Genomic DNA, 17,171 nt, shown 5'->3' with positions numbered 1-17,171 from the left:
AATAGCTCAAGCTCTGTCAGATTGGATGGAGAGCGTCTGTGAACAGCAATTTTCAAGTCTTGCCACAGGTTCTCAATTGGATTTAGGTCTGGACTTTGACTGGGCCATTCTAACACATGGATATGCTTTGATCTAAACCATTCCATTGTAGCTCTGGCTGTATGTTTAGGGTCGTTGTCCTGCTGGAAGGTTAACCTCCGCCCCAGTCTCAAGTGTTTTGCAGACTCTAACAGGTTTTCTTCTAAGATTGCCCTGTATTTGGCTCCATCCATCCTTCCATCAACTCTGACCAGTTTCCCTGTCTCTGCCAAAGAAAAGCATCCCCACAACATTTTGCTGCCACCACCATGTTTCGCGGTGGGGATGGTGTGTTCAGGGTGATGTACAGTGTTAGTTTTCCGCCACAAATAGCATTTTTCTTTTTTGCCAAAAAGTTCAGTTTTGATCTCATCTGACCAGAGCCCCTTCTTCCACATGTTTGCTGTGTCCCCCACATGGCTTCTCGCAAACTGCAAACGGGACTTCACATGGATTTCTTTCAAAAATGGCTTTCTTCTTGCCACTCTACCATAAAAGCCAGATTTGTGGATCTCTGCAGCTCCTCCAGAGTTACCATGGGCCTCTTGGCTGCTTCTCTGATGAATTCTCTCCTTGCCTGGCCTGTCATTTTAGGTGGACTTCCATGTCTTGGTAGGTTTGCAGTTGTGCCATACTCTTTCCTTTTTCAGATGATGGATTGAACAGTGCTCCGTGAGATGTTCAAAGCTTGGGATATTTTTTTACAACCTAACCCTGCTTTAAACTTCTTCACAACTTTATCCCTGACCTGTCTGGTGTGTTCCTTGGCCTTAATGATGCTGTTTGTTCACTAAGGTTCTCTAATAAACCTCTGAGGGCTTCACAGAACAGCTGTATTTATATTAAGATTAAATTACACACAGGTGGACTCTACTTACTAATTAGGTGACTTCTGATGGCAATTGGTTCCACTAGATTTTAGTTAGGGGTATTGGAGTAAAAGGGGCTGAATACAAATGCACACCACACTTTTCACATATTTATTTGTAAAAAATGTTGAAAACCATTTATCATTTTCCTTCCACTCCAAAATGATGTGCTACTTTGTGTTGGTCTATCACATAAAATCCCAGTAAAATACATTCATGTTTTTGGTTGTAACATGACAAAATGTGGAAAATTTCAAGAGGTGTGAATACTTTTTCAAGTCACTGTATATATACATGATTCTGCATTACCAGGTAGGGGACGCACCAGCTGTGGTGTGATTAGTCACACCCAAGCCAATCAGTGTGTGCCGGTCAATGGATACCCGCTGATCAGCGAGGAGGAAGACAAGACAGAGCACTGCCTATGTAAACAATACAGAGCTTCCCAGATAGCAAGTAATTGAGCTGCAAGTTTGAAAATGACTTGCTAAGCTCTTGCTAGACTTGCCAGGCTTCAGAAGTTTGTTGCACAATTGCAGCAAGTCTGCATTGCATGACTCCAGATCAACTTTCTTTGCAAAGTGGTTGTAAACCCATTGTTGTTTTGTTAAAGTGGTTGTAAACCCATTAAAGAAAAAAAAAACCTTGCAAAACAAAGGCATAATGAACTAGTATGCACATAATGAGCTAGTATGCATCACATACTAGCTCATTATGAAATACTTTCCTTAGATCGAAGCTGGTGCAGCGGTCCCCGTATGCCGCTGTGACCGGCGACATGTCTCTCCGGAGTTATTTCCAGGTTCGCGGCTCTGGTGTTGAGTTTGGCCAGAGCCGCGAAGATGTCACTCCCGGGCATGCGTGCGGGAGCCACCGGTCACGGCACATCAGCTGAAGAAATGGCATGAGCGAGCCATTTCTTCAGTGCGCATGTGCCAATGACGTCGGCACATGTGGATACAGTGAATATCTCCTAAACCATGCAGGTTTAGGAGATATTCATGGTACCTACAGGTAAGCCTTATTATAGGCATACCTGTAGTGAAAAGTGATGTGTTATGCCACGTACACACAAGCGGACTTGCCAACGGGCTAAACTCCGTCGGCATTTCCGACGGAAAGATTTAGAATATGTTCTATATCTGAGTCCATCAGAAATGCAGACAGAAAAAGTCAGATGGGGCATACACATGGTCGGAATGTCCGACCAAAAGCTCCCATCGGACTTTTTCTGTCGGGAAGTCCAGCCGCGTGTATGCGGCATAAAGGTTTATACCCACTTTAAGTGGTTAATATAATGCTTTTTATTTTTTACTGATAAATTAGTGCCTTAAAGACAGAAGATAATGATTCTCTTTCACAGATAAGTTATGGAGCTACAGACCCTTCTCTTACTGACAGACGTCTTTATCCTCATGTTTTCCGAACAGTTCAGAATGATCATGTCCACTATTTGGCTGTAATTGAGCTGTTGAAACACTTTAGCTGGACTTGGGTTGGAATATTCACAACAGATGATGATGCTGGAGATAAAGAAAAAGACATTTTAACAAAGTACATGATCAGTTATGGAATTTGTGTTGAGTTTACATATCAACTTGGAATAGAAACATTAACTGATAGAATGTCATTCAAAGCTATTGAAGACACTGCTGCTATTTTTAAAAACTCCACTTCTAAGGTCATTGTAATCTGTGGATCTTATGTCTACATCAATGCTGTTTTCTCTCTCTATGATGGTTTTGCTGATGATAAAACATTTATTTTTCCTCCTATTTGGGTTTCCAGATCTTCAGTACATCTATTACCAATAACTGCAATTAACGGGAGTTTAGCGGTGGAACTCTACCCCTTATCCCTTCCAGATAAAGAACATTTCTTTGATGGAATTGACAAGATGAATAGTACAAACAATTCACCAGGTTCCCAATATTTTTTAACTATAGCAAAGTGTTTGTCTGCTAACAGAGGAAAGAGCAAAATAGTATGTAAAACAACCCCTGACAAAGCAGAAAAATATCCAAACATGGACGGTTTTGTGAATCAAGGTGTCACGCCACGAATATATTATGCAGTAGAAAACTTGGCTAAAGCTCTTCACAATATGCAACTACTCCGTAAAGAAAAATCTGATGATAAGCGACATCATTATTATAAGCATCAGGTAGAAGTTACATCATATCTTCAATTTAAAGAAATATTTTTTTAAGTTGATTTTTGATTTTTGAGTTTTTTTGTTTTTTTTAAAGGGGTAGAGAATATTCACTTAGGAGGCACTTTCAATAAACGCACAGTGATAACAGTTCAGGATGAAAAGTTCTTTTTTAAAGTGATTGTAAAGGATTTTTTTAAACCACCTGCTCTCTGTAAGGTTTACTTCCCTTCATGACTAGGCCATTTTTTGCACTACGGCACTGCGTTATTTTAACTGATATTTGCACGGTCGTGTGACGCTGTACCCAAATAAAATTCTCTTGGTGGTATTTCATCACCTCTGCGTTTTTTGTTTTTAAACAAAAAAAGACTGACAATTTTGAAAAAAAAAAAAAAATATATATATATATATATATATATATATATATATATATATATATATATATATATATATATATATTTTTTTTTTTTTTACTTTCTGCTATAAAACATATCCAATATTTTTTTTTTTTTTTAAATCTAATTTCTTCCTCAAGTTAGGCCAATATGTATTTATGGTAAAAAAAAATAAATAAATCCCAATAAGCGTATATTTATTGGTTTGCACAAAAGTTATAGCGGCTACAAACTATGGGATATTTTTATTTATTTATTTATTTGTTTTTGTTAACTAGTAAGGGCGGCGTTCAGTGACTTATAGCTGGACTTTTTGGGGACCAGTGACACTAATACAGTGATCAGTGCTAAAAAAATATGCACTCTCACTGTACTAATGATACTGGTCGGGAAGAGGTTAACATCAGGGGCGATCAAAGAGTTAACTGTGTTCCTAGCCAGTGCTTGCGTACTGTGAGGGGAGGTGCTTTTACTAAGGGAAGGCATAGATTCGTGTCCCTGCTTTGCAGAAACACAGGACCAATGCCTTCCCTACTGACAGAATGGTGATCTGCCTTGTTTACATAGGCAGACTTCCGTTCTGCCTACATACTGAATAATCGGTGGGTGCCAGTGGACATTGAGTCCACGGTAAATACAGAACTTAAATAGGTTCCCACCCGTGCAAAATAATAACTAGAACCGTTATAAAGTGCAAAAAAATTTGTTTTTCTACTTTAAAAACATACTACTTAATGTAAATAGGAAAAATTAGATAAGCTGCTCGTTATAAAGTGTAACAACAATAATGAAAAATATATATAAAAGTAACCACTCTCCCTAGTGTGATGTATAATCAATTATAGCAAATGTACATACAGTATATTAAAATAAAACTTTAAAGTACCACAGAAATAATGTCACTAAATGACAAGTGAATATTTTACTCTATATAACAAGGCAGACAAAGTCCAAAAGTCCAAAAGAAAACTTCCACCGTGAGTTAAGATAAAGTGTTGTCCTTTCCACCAACATGCAGATGCAAAGCACACTCACCAGATTCTACACCAGATTCTATTGACCCTTCTTACAGGGAGTCAAAAACAGCAAGGGGGTATTCTGGAGAAATCACAGGCTGATCACATTACATCTGAATCCAGGCTGCCAGTGACATTCACCCAAATATCCTGGTAAGAAGTCCTCAAAGAGATATGTAGCATGGTGCTCCGGCACTCTAATATAACTCAATATAAGTGTGCAGGTGAGAGGGAAGATTACGTATCCTAAAATCTCCCCCCAACGCAGTTTCGTCAGCATACGTCTGATGTCATCAGGAGTCATGTGCCCGGATATGTCTACTGATTATATACACTATGTGGTAGTTGAGTATATAAGCAATAGACATATCCAGGCACACGACCACTGATGATGTCAAACGTATGCTGGCAAAACAGTGTTGGGCGGAGTTTGGGCAGAGTTTTAGAGATACGTATTTTCCGGTAGTTGGAACGCGGGTGGAATGCAAACCGGCATTCCTATTGTCTTATATGCTAGATTTTATCAACCTAGTCTTTTATTACTACTCCATGACAGCCCTCTTCTCTCTTTTCTCTCTCCGGCACACTCATATTGAGTTATATTAGAGTGCTGGAGCGCTATGATACATATTTCTTTGACGAGTTCCTACTAGGATATTTTGAGTGGATGTCAGCAGCAACCTAAATTTCAGTGTATGGTAATAAAGCCTGTGATCTTGCTGTTTTTGACTCCCTATAAGAGGGGTCAATAGAGTCTGATGAGTGTGCTTTGCATCTGCATGTTGGTGAAAAGGCAACACTTTATCTTCACTCACTGTGGATGTTTACTTCACAGGAATTATATTGGACTTTGTTTGCCTTGTTATATGCACTAACATTTTCACTTGTCATTTAGTGACATTAATTCTATCACTTTGGTGGTACTTTAAAGTTTTATTTCAATAAATATGTACAAATTCTGTAATTGATCAAACATCACACTAAGGAGCGCGGTTACTTTTATATATATTTTTTATTGAGTCTGCGCTACCTTCCGCTGGACACATGCTCGTCCCAGACCTGGAAGTGTTGGATCACATACTAGGTACGTGATCCGGCACAGCCGTCCCACTTTGCCTCCAAATATCTAAGTTATACGGTTGGCAAGTGGTTAACAATCATCTCTATACTTACCTGCTCTGAGCAAAGAAATTTCTCGGGCCCCCCACCAGCATTCCTGCCCCGTCCTCTCTGTCCAGTGCCCCCATGGGATGCCGGTTCCTCGGCCCAGCCCTCTGCCCCCTCATCACTGGTTTTGATTGACAGCAGTGGGAGCCAATGGGTTCTAGTGCCCCAGCAATGACAGCGAGACATGAAATTGAGGGGACAGAAGAGCTGCAGACATTTTCAGCACTGGATCGAATAAGGGCTCATGTGAGTAAAAAGGGAGGGGGTGTGAGGCCAATACTGATGCCTAAACATTTTTTACCTTAATGCAAGGAATGCATTAAGGTAATAAATGTTTAGGCTTTAGAACCACTTTGAGGTGCCAGTCATCAATTTTACTTAAAGTGGTTGTAAAGCCACATGTATATGAACATACAATCACCTGTGTTTAATAATGACATGTGCCCCAGTGTATGTCTTTTATAAAAAAAAATGACGATTTCTACCTTATTTCACAGCGCCTCATGTGACTGCTTGGCTCTCTCCTCTCCCAGGCTGACAACTACAGCGGGAGGGGCCGAGAACTCCCGCTGATGTCAGCCGGGGAGAAGTGGAGGAGAGAAGGAGAGAGCCGAGCGGTGACATGGGCGCCGGTAGGCGCTGTGAAATAAAGTAGAAATCATCATTTTTTTTATAAAAGACATACACTGGGGCACATGTCGTTATTAAACACAGGTGATTGAAAATATTACAATTATTATAGCAGCAGGAAGGGAAGGGGTGGGGAGCAGTGTGGCATTGTCATGAGCTGAAAGGCAGGGGGGGGGAGAGGAGGACAGAGGAGAGCTGCAGATGATGGAGGCATGTAAACACCATGGTGTCAGGGCTTAGCAGCCATGATTAACTTTGGTCAGTTTACAGGGGGGGGGGGGGGGCAGAACCAGGCAGGATAAGCTAGGTATTTCAGGTGTTACAGTGGCTCAAATTTCACAGCACAAGCCCTGTGCTGCATTTTTTTTTTTTAGGGTGACAAACACTTCAAGGTAAACCTGAAGGCAAAACTTATTTTTTTGGTTTAGAGGAATCAGAACACCTGTCAGTTTTTATTGCTGTCTGTGACCTCATTAGGGAAATTCATCAACTCTATTTGTCCTGTTTACTGTTATCATCAAAAGTAGCTTAACTGCTTGCCGGCCAGCCGCCGCAGTTATACTGCAGCAGGTTGGCTTGGCTTTGCAAATCGCTGTACCTGTACGTCAAATCATACATGGTAATCTGTTGGCATGCGCGCATGCACCCATTGGCCAGCGGGGGAGCCCATCAGTGGACTCGATGTCAGTCAGCCGCCTGCGATCGTTCCCCGCAGTGACAGAACAGGGATCTGCCATAGTAAAAAAGGCAGATCTCCATTCTGACAGGAGAGATCACATAGTTCTTGTCTTTCTAGTATGCAGGAAGATAGATCTGTTTGTTGTCCTAGGCAGCCCATCCCGCACACAGTTAGAAACATACTGAGGGAACACGGTTAACCCCTTGATCGCCCCTGATGTTAACCCCTTCCCTGCCAATGTTATTAGGACAATGTCAGCATATTTTTAGCAGTCCCACTAAAAATCGCTGATCACCGCCATTACTAGTAAAAAAAATAATAATAATAATAAAAATGCCATAAATCTATTTCTTATTTTGTAGACGCTATAACTTTTGTGCAAACCAATCAATAAATGCTTTTTGGGATTTTTTTTGCCAAAAATATGTAGCAGAATACAAATTGGCCAACATTGATGAAGAAATTCGATTTTTACTTTTTTTTTTAATTGGGTGTGTTTTATAGCAGAAAATAAAAAAATATGTTTTTTTTTTTCAAATTTGTCGGTCTTTTTTTGTTTATAGCACAAAAAATAAAAAATGCAGTGGTGATAAAATACCACCAAAAGAAAGGTCTATTTGTGGGGAAAAAAAGGACATCAATTTTATTTGGGTATATCTTTGCATGACTGCGCAATTGTCAGCTAAATTAACGCTGTTCCGTATTGCAAAAAATGATCTGGTCATCAAGAGGGCAAATCCTTCCGGGGCTGAAGTGTTCTTTAACCACTTGCCGACCGCTGCACGCCGATATACATCAGCACAAAGGCAGTGGTGGGCAAATGGGCTCTTACCTGTACGTCCCCTTTAATTGTCAGGGCTAGCAGGCGTGTGCACGCCCGCCATGTACAGCGTGACCGTGCCCGCTGGACCCGCAGACTCGATGTCACGGAGCCGAAGAACGAGGAAGTGACTATGTAAACAAGGCACACTTAACCCCTTGATCGCCCCCTAGTGTTTAACCCCTTCCCTGCCAGTGTTATTTACACAGTAACCAGTACATTTTTATAGCACTGATAGCTGTATAAATGACAATGGTCCCAAAATAGTGTCAAAAGTGTCCGATGTGTCCGCCATAATGTTGCAGTCACGATAAAAATCACAGATCGGCGCCATTACTAATAAAAAAAATAATAAAAATGCCATAAAACTATCCCCTATTTTGTAGACGCTTTATCTTTTGCGCAAACCAACCAATATATGCTTATTGTGATTTTTTTTTACTAAAAATATGTAGAAGAATACATATCGGCCTAAACTGAGGGAAAAAATTTGTTTTTTATATATTTTTGGGGGATATTTACTATAGCAAAAAGTAAAAAATATTGCTTTTTTTTCAAAATTGTCGCTATAGTGACTGTGCATAAGACTTTGTTTTACAACAATGCCAATGTTCATAAATAATGAATTATAAAGTGACTGTGCAAAGGACCGTATCTTAAGTAAACATGAATAAACAAAGAATAAAGTGACTGTGCATAGGATCTTACCAAAAATAAACCAAAAAAGAAATGTCTCCTTATAAATACAGTGGAACCTCGGATTGCGAGTAACGCGGTTAACGAGCGTTTTGCAATACGAGCTATTCTTTTTTTTTAATCCTGACTCTGAGCCGTTCTGAACCGTTTGGAAATACTTGCAAACACCAAGTGTTTCCAAGCCTTTCCGAGTGCATCCGAGCGGTCTCCGAGTATTTCCGAGTCTCTCCGGCACCCCCCACCTCTGGCCACATGCGGTATTGCATGCAATAGAAGTCAATGTGGAACGAATTATCTTCGTTTTCGTTGACTTCTATAGGGAAACTCACTTTGATATGCGAGTGCTTTGGATAACAAGCATTTTCCTGGAACGGATTATGCTCGTAATCTAAGGTTCCACTGTATAAACATATAATAGAAAGCAGTGTATTCTATTATACATAAAAATAAAAGTCCATTTAAAGTTCAGTCCCCTGTGTAAAACGAATACGTCTAAAGTCCCTTTTAAATTCCTAGAGACTTTGTGATGACATCAGCAGGTAACTTCACCCACCCTTACTGGGTGGAGCCATTTGCTGATGTCATCACATTCTATTGACCCCATAGGTTCCTGGAGGACGAGCTACCTTGAAAATATGACAAGTCATATGGTTGTAGGCCACTAAGTCTGATCTATACACTATATAAAGAAAATCTGTATAAAATTATTTTTCATTGGTACCAAACCCCAGAGACCCTATATACAACTTACCCAACAACCATGAATACATGCTGAAATTGTATGAGTGACTTCAGCTCCCTGCAACATATGGTACTGGCCACTCATTCAGCCATATTGGGAACCCAGTTGGGAATCACATATGAAGATCAGAATCAGACATTAAACAGATCCTCAATGCCCCCCTGCACAATACTCTAGAAAACCACAATGGGCTTTTGGAACTCTGTCTATGTATAGAAATTCTAGATGAACAGGCAACTCCCACTTATTATACTGAATTCTATTTAATATAACTACTACTCTCTTGTGAGTTTCGGAATTGGTCATCTGAATCTGTCTTCTCACTCTTCTCTATCTTACTTTTTTTTAATTCTTTTCCCTGCTCTTGTTTCTTACATTTTGTATCTTCTCAGTTAGTCTCACCTCTGCTTTAGCCATAAGCAGTGCTCATTTGACTTAGTCCACAAACATACACAAGATATAATATTGTTGTTTTTTTTTTTAAACAACCACACTGGACCTATGAAAATTAGTTTAAAAAGTAAATACTTTAGGGGCGTGGCTGAGGTGTGATCCACATGGTCGGCTGGGAGCTGAGCTCCGTCCTGTGTCAGGGGAATCCTGCGACGGCAACAGTGACAGAGCAGCGGATTCATACCTACTACTAGGGATGAGGTGAACACCCCCCCGGTTTGGTTCGCAGCAGAACATGCGAACAGGCAAAAAATTTGTCCGAACAAGCAAACACCGTTAAAGTCTGTGGGACAGGGGGTGTGGCCAGGCAGCGCATGTAGCAGGGCGCACTTCTCCTCTGCTCCGCCGAGAATCCTGTCTGTAATCCTGCAGATTGCCCATCAGACCCAAAAACATCCCCGATCGGAACTGCATACTGTGGGTGCCTCACCCGGTCTATCTCCCCGTTCGATCTGCGGCGGATTAACATGCCAAAATGGGGCAAAGAAGGTGCCGGCCTGCCCGCGACTCAGGCCCAAGATGGCGCTCTGCCACAGAGATCGCAGAAGGAGAAATACAAGGAGGCTGCCCAGAGACTCCTGTTTGGTAATAAAACCTCCAGGGAGATGCCCTCACCCACATCAGACCTTAGTGAAGAGGAAGGAGGCCAGCTGGAGATGGATAACACTATTCCACTGGAGGATGGTACTGGATCTCCTGCTGACTGGGCCGCAGTAAGTACAGCATCACACTCATATCAGGGCACTCAGACACCAATCCTGCCCTTGGATAATACTGAACCCACTCTCAGGGACATACTCTCAGCAGTGACTATATGTAACAGATCCATAGCAAATCTGACAGATGAAGTTAAAGGCGTTAAAGCTGAGATATCCTTTGTGAGACAGGACATGCAAAAGCTGAGAGAGCGCACAGCTGCAATAGAGAGCAGGGTTAGTGTGATTGAAGATGATCTTGTACCCATGCAAAGAGACTTAAAGTATAACTGCCATCTCACAGACCAGCACGCAGCTCGCTTGGATGATTTAGAAAATCGCATGCGTCGCAACAATGTACGCGCCCTGGGATTTCCGGAAAGAATAGAGGGTAAAGACCCGGTCACTTTCATTGAGCAATGGCTTCTCACTACATTCGGAAAGGAAGCTTTCTCTCCGCTATTTGCGGTTGAAAGAGCGCACAGAGTGCCATCCCGCCCACTATCCCCTGGCAATCATCCTCGCGCTTTTCTCTTTAAGCTCCTCAACTACAAAGATAGAGATGCCATTCTTGCCAAGGCCAGAACCATGGGAGGCAAGCTAGTTGTGGAAAACTCCAAGATATCCCTGTTCCCGGATTTCTCGGCTGAACTCCAGAAACAGCGAGCAAAGTTCATGGATGTTAAACGAAGATTAAGAGATCTCAATTTGCCCTATGCAATGTTGTATCCTGCCCGTCTACGGGTGGTCGCACTTTGGGAAACCCGTTTTTTTGATCGGCCAGACATGGCGGCTCAATGGCTAGATAGAGAGGACAGAGCCCTTAAAGCTGCCAGACCACAAAGAGATGTCCCCGCTTAAGTGATGTGCCTTACATTGGCAATGGCCTGATGGGATCCGGCTTCTTCTTTTGGGGCTGATGCTTGAGTAGAGCGTGGGCCTTAAGGCCTGAGTTTGCTGATTGATGTAGACAGTTCCTGCACCCATATCCGTTGCTCAGGCGGACAAGGAGTTCTGTTTATTTCAACCCCCCTCTCTTTTTTTCTTTTACTACATTCAAAGAAGGATTACATGCCTGCCGTTGTTGTAAAACCCCTGCAAGAACTAACCTGCTGGTTAACCCGTAGTTTTCAAGGCTCTTACCCCCCCCGCACCTGTTGTGTGGGGAAAAGTTAACACTGCAACCGCTTCGGTTGCGTGAAATACCGACCATTAGAGTTATGCCATACAGGGCAATATACATTAAGATTAAAATTTACTGTCTTCTGTGCTTGTACCCTAAACTGCTGGAGTATTTTTCTTTGCTTTGCACTCTGATTCCATGTCTACAGATACCTAAATGTCTCCAGAATGAGGAAATTAAGTATAATATAGGTTCCTTTTTTTGCAGGTGTCATGCTGATATACAACTTGGGGGGTCTAATAGGGGATATGCTAGACTGACCAATGTTTCTAAAACAAGATGGGATGACTAAATTGACCATTGTGACTTGGAATGTCAGAGGGCTGGGCAGTCCAGTAAAATGGGTGGCGGTCCTCAGGCATCTCAAGTCGCTAAATGCGGGGGTAGTCTGCCTGCAAGAGACCCATTTCTCTGTAGATCCTACTCCCAGCTTTAGCCCACGATTGTATGTGAACCAGTTTCATGCAACCCACTCCACCTATTCTAGGGGAGCAAGTATACTGATCAGAAAGGATGTTCAATTTAATTGTATCAGAAAACGCATAGACCCGACTGGCAGATATGTATTTCTTTTATGCACAATCTCAGGCCTAAGATGTATTCTTGCTAGCATTTACATTCCCCCACCGTACACCTCAGAGATTGTCAGGCACCTGGCAAGTTTCCTGGCCCAATACCCAGGGGTACCCTTACTGGCAATGGGAGACTATAACAACTTTTTAAACTCCCTTAAGGATAAGTTACCTACACCCGTTGCTAGTGCATGTCAGATACAGGGTAACACTCCCTTTGCTAAAATGCTTGAAGAAATAGGACTGATAGACGTGTGGAGGTGTAAACATCCTGATGACAAAAAATACTCCTGTTACTCAGCCTCATATGCCGGATTATCTAGAATAGATTTGGGCCTGGGGAATGACAAGATGCTACATTTAATTTTGGGATCGGGATATGCAGATAGGAATATATCTGATCATTCTGCCTTTTGGGTGACCATTTCATTGCCAAATAGAACCAGACGTCCAGTCTGGAAGCTTAATCCCTTCTGGCTCTCGCTGTTTACTGAACCAGATCCCATACGAACAGCGCTTAGGCTGTTTCTACAGGATAATATTGGTACTGCTAAATTGGGAGTGGTCTGGGATGCAGCGAAGGCCTTTTTGAGGGGACAGCTTATTAAAACAATTTCACAGATTAAAACTGACACTAAGGCCTGGGAACTATTGGTACGGAATATGGTCACCGAGACTGAGAACACTTATACTAATGATCCCACAGAAGATACTAGAAGAGCATGGTTAAGCGCGCAGACAATGTCTGGCCAACTAGCATTTCAGCTGGCGGAGAATAAACGCTTTTTTCTGCAACAATCACACTTTGAGGAAGGGGAGACAACTGGTCATATGCTCGCAGTAATGGCAAGGTCTCAGCAATCATCCTCTCTTATCCCCACCATCTGTGATGAGCAGGGGACTCTGAAATGCTCTACTTTTGATATCCTAAAAGTCTTTAGCGATTTTTATGCTGATCTTTATACTTCCAAAGTTGCACCCACTGACAGTGCAATAGAAGATTTTTTAGGAAGTTGCGAGCTCCCCAATCTCCCAATAGAAGATAGGACCATGCTTAATGCCCCTTTAACAGCAGAGGAACTAGACATCGCTCTATCCCAAATTAAAAATAACAAATCACCTGACTTAGATGGTCTCCCGTCAGAGATATACAAACGCTATGCTGATTCCATGCTTCCCACACTACTGAAAGTTTACAATGAGGCAATAGAAGAGGGCTCCCTACCAAACTCGATGAATGAGGCGATCATTGTTGTCATATTAAAACCGGGTAAAGACACTAACTCCCCTGGCTCTTATAGACCCATATCTCTGCTTACAGCTGATATTAAGTTGCTGGCTCGGATGCTAGCAAACAGGCTAGCCAAAGTAATTCATAAAATAGTACATAGAGACCAATCCGGGTTCATCCCCACGAGATCCACGGCCCAAAATATAAGACGATTATTCCTGAACCAACAACTCCCAGTGGACAACACAGACAACAGAGCAATCTTCTCACTAGACGCAGCTAAGGCCTTCGACAGTGTCGAATGGCCTTATCTGTGGAAGACACTACAGAGCATGGGATTGGGAGACACCTTTATCCGCTGGATAAGGCTCCTGTATGCCGCACCCACTGCCAGGATACGGATTAATGGGGAACTATCGGAACCTTTTCCTTTTTTTAGGGGCACCAGACAGGGGTGCCCATTGTCACCCCTGCTGTTTGCCCTGACCCTAGAGCCCTTGGGGGCCAAAATTAGAGGGGACTCCAGAATAGCAGGTTTCCAGAGAGGTATGAATAAAGATGTAGTGTCCATGTATGCAGATGATACCTTGCTGTATTTAGGAGACACAAAAGATACATTACAAACAGTCATGTCCCTCATTAAGGATTTTGGAGAATTATCAGGCTTTTCCATCAATTGGGACAAGTCGGTGTTGATGCCACTTGACCCCCTGAATACTCCACTGCCCTTAGGTGCAGAAATGATACAACAGGTGAGCTCATTTCGCTACCTGGGGATTCAGGTGACATCGAATCCGGCCACCTATATTGATCAGAATCTGACACCCCTTTTAACTAAATTCTGAGAAAAGTGTAAGGCTTGGTGTAAACTACCCCTGTCAGTAGCTGGTAGGGTTAACCTTATTAAAATGGTTTGGGCGCCGCAACTGTTATATATTTTTAATAACTCCCCAGTGTGGATACCTAAAAGATGGTTCGATAGGATAGAAACCCAATTTAGGGAGCTTATTTGGAGGAAAAAGACAGCAAGGATAAAATTATTGACATTACAATACGGCAAGGAGGAGGGGGGACTTGCTGTCCCTCATCCCAGAATGTACTATTTAGCATCCCAATTACAACAGCTAGGAGGGTGGGGCTTACTGGATCCCACAGACCCGATTCACAGGCTTATAATATTAGATGAAAATAATTGTTCAGCCCTGGAAAACTTGGAGGCGGGGTTCTTACATTTAGACCCGGAAGCTCCTACAATTAAACTGTTGATTATGCTCTGGTCCTTTGTTAAGAAACTACTGGGCATTACAGGTTTTTTGTCCTGCACACCTCTTTGGCGAAACAGACAATTTAAAGAAATACAAAAATTAAAAGGTTTTAAGAACTGGGACGACGCAGGCATCAAATATATTTCACAATTATACCAAGATAATACCCTCAAATCATTCCAGCAGATTCAAATAGAGTTTGAGATCCCGCGCAATAACTTCTATAAATATCTTCAACTGCGCCATGCCATACAAATTCAGAATAGAACTGTCAGGCTTCATCACACAGAACATCCGATTATTCAGGAAGTTTTTATGGAGGAAGCTAAAAAGGGGATGATATCTCGCTGTTATAGCACTCTCCTTACACGAATACAAGACTCCTCTAGACTATTGTGTAGACAGCGTTGGGAGGAGGACATAGGGGCGATAGATGGAGACAGTTGGGATATATGCCTGGTGAATGCCCCCCTGGTATCATTATCTGCATCCCAGAAAATCTCACACCTCTATTTACTACATAGGGCATACAGAACTCCTCTTCAACTTTATAAATGGGGAATTAGAGACTCTCCCCTGTGCCCAAAATGTGAACGCGATCATGGGGACTTACTCAATATGATCTGGAAATGCCCCAAATTGTTCAGGTACTGGAAGGAAATACTAGATACGATCTCGGAAATATATATGATACCTCTTGAAAGAACCCCAGTAACATGTATACTGGGAGGAATAGATGATGAGTCGATACCCCCACCCACTCGTATATCGCTTATTCGTCTATTGTACATGGCAAGGAAACTAATTGCTCAGTGGTGGATTACTCCACGAGTTCCCACCAAGAGGCAATGGATAGACAGTGTTAATAGGCTTCTAATAAGAGAAAAGATTGCTTACCAACATAGAAAGGTCCCACAAAAGTTCCTATCAATATGGCAGGCGTGGTTGGATGTTCCTGGTCTGGCCCCACACCAATTAATTAAAGATAGATTACTCCTGGGCTAATGTAGACATGACCATCATATGGAAAATGAACATATGCAAAGGAGAGGGATGTATAGGGCAATACATTCCTTGTGAGGTATAAGACGGAGTATGTTATGTTGCAATGTATGGCATGGTTTTGCTCTGTTTTGCTACGGTTTTTCTCTTTTCCTTTTTTCTTTCTTCCTTCTTTTCTTTCTATTTTCATGTTTTCTTTTCTTCTCCTCTACCAGAGAATATTATATTGAGCTAAATATATTGAATCTAAACAAGGATATTAGAGTCATAGTGTACGGAGATTGTCCCCAATGTTCTGTTAGATGATCACTATGTTCTCCCTTTTTATAGCTTAAGGTTATTGTAGATCATTGGAGTTCTTATTGTATAATGGTAACACTATCAGAGTTGGAATCTGGTTATACTATATCACATCTAGATACATACTCTCTACGAGTCATAATACAAGCTGGATTTATTGTTAAAAGATAACAGTATACTAGTTTTGTTTTTGTACCCTTGATAGAATGCAAATAGAGCTTCCTTCTGGTAACCTTGAAATGCTGATAACTGTATCCATAAAGAGATGTGTTAGAACTCCAAGATGTGTATGCATTCAGTACTCTAACCTGTATGCTATGTAATTTTGTTCTTTATGCAAAATAAAAACCCTTCTGATTTAAAAAAAAAAAAGTCCGTGGGACACGAATGTGAATAATCAAAAAAGCTCATTTTAAAGGCTTATATGCAAGTTAGTGCCATAACAAGTGTTTAGGGACCCGGTCCTGCCCCAGGGGACATGTATCAATGCAGAACGGCTGTTTTTTCGGGAGCAGTGATTTTAATCATGCTTAAAGTGAAACAATAAAAATAAAATATTCCTTTAAATATCATGCCTGGGGGGTGTCCTTAGTATGCCTGTAAATTAGCGCATCTTTCCCATGTTTATAACAGTGCCACAGCAAATTGACATTTCTAAAGGAAAAAATTTTATCTAAAACTGCTCGCAGCTGTAATGTATTGTCGGATCCCGGCAATATAGATAAAAATACTAAAAATACCAAAATAAAAAGGCGTGGATGTCCCCCCAAATCCATACCAGGCCCTTCAGGTCTGTTATGGATATTAAGGGGAATGGAACCCCGCACCCAAATTTTTTTAAATACTATATGGCCTGCTCTATATACTCTGTAGAATATTGGGCCTTGTTGGGCACAGGAACGGGCCCTGCTGTAAAATATTATATCAAGAATTGGAATTACATGCACCTGTTAAACAGGGGCAGAAAAATTGGGCCTTGGGTGGTAGTGGTGGTGGAGCCACAACACTGTAAACCCTCATAGATACTCTTGTTGGGCACAGGAATGGGCTCTGCTAAGAAACATGACTGCCAGTTTCTTGTCCTTCTTGGGCACCCTCTCTCTCTAGGCTCACGTTACTCCCTTCCTCAACCTGGGAACCAACATTGGAGCCTTCAAATTGCTGCGCATCCTCCAGCACCATATAACCAACACGGTGGTCGAATAATACTAGGGACTCCTCCG

The 17,171-nt window shown here is 41.8% G+C and overlaps 1 protein-coding gene across 1 annotated transcript in view; it reads left to right on the top strand.

Annotated features, from left to right (window-relative positions):
• LOC141128189 (vomeronasal type-2 receptor 26-like) overlaps positions 1 to 17,171 on the top strand; it is a 75,813-nt gene that overhangs the window by 21,975 nt on the left and 36,667 nt on the right. Inside the window, exon 3 of the mRNA XM_073615333.1 lies at positions 10,936 to 11,120. Within this exon, the coding sequence (XP_073471434.1) occupies positions 10,936 to 11,120 (185 nt within the window). The remainder of the gene's footprint in view (positions 1 to 10,935; positions 11,121 to 17,171) is intronic.

The sequence above is a fragment of the Aquarana catesbeiana genome, linkage group LG01 (genome assembly GCF_042186555.1).
Source record: "Aquarana catesbeiana isolate 2022-GZ linkage group LG01, ASM4218655v1, whole genome shotgun sequence".
Classification (NCBI taxonomy): Eukaryota; Metazoa; Chordata; class Amphibia; order Anura; family Ranidae; genus Aquarana; species Aquarana catesbeiana.
Note: the sequence above shows the minus strand (reverse complement) of the source record. Positions and strands in the feature narration are given on the sequence as shown.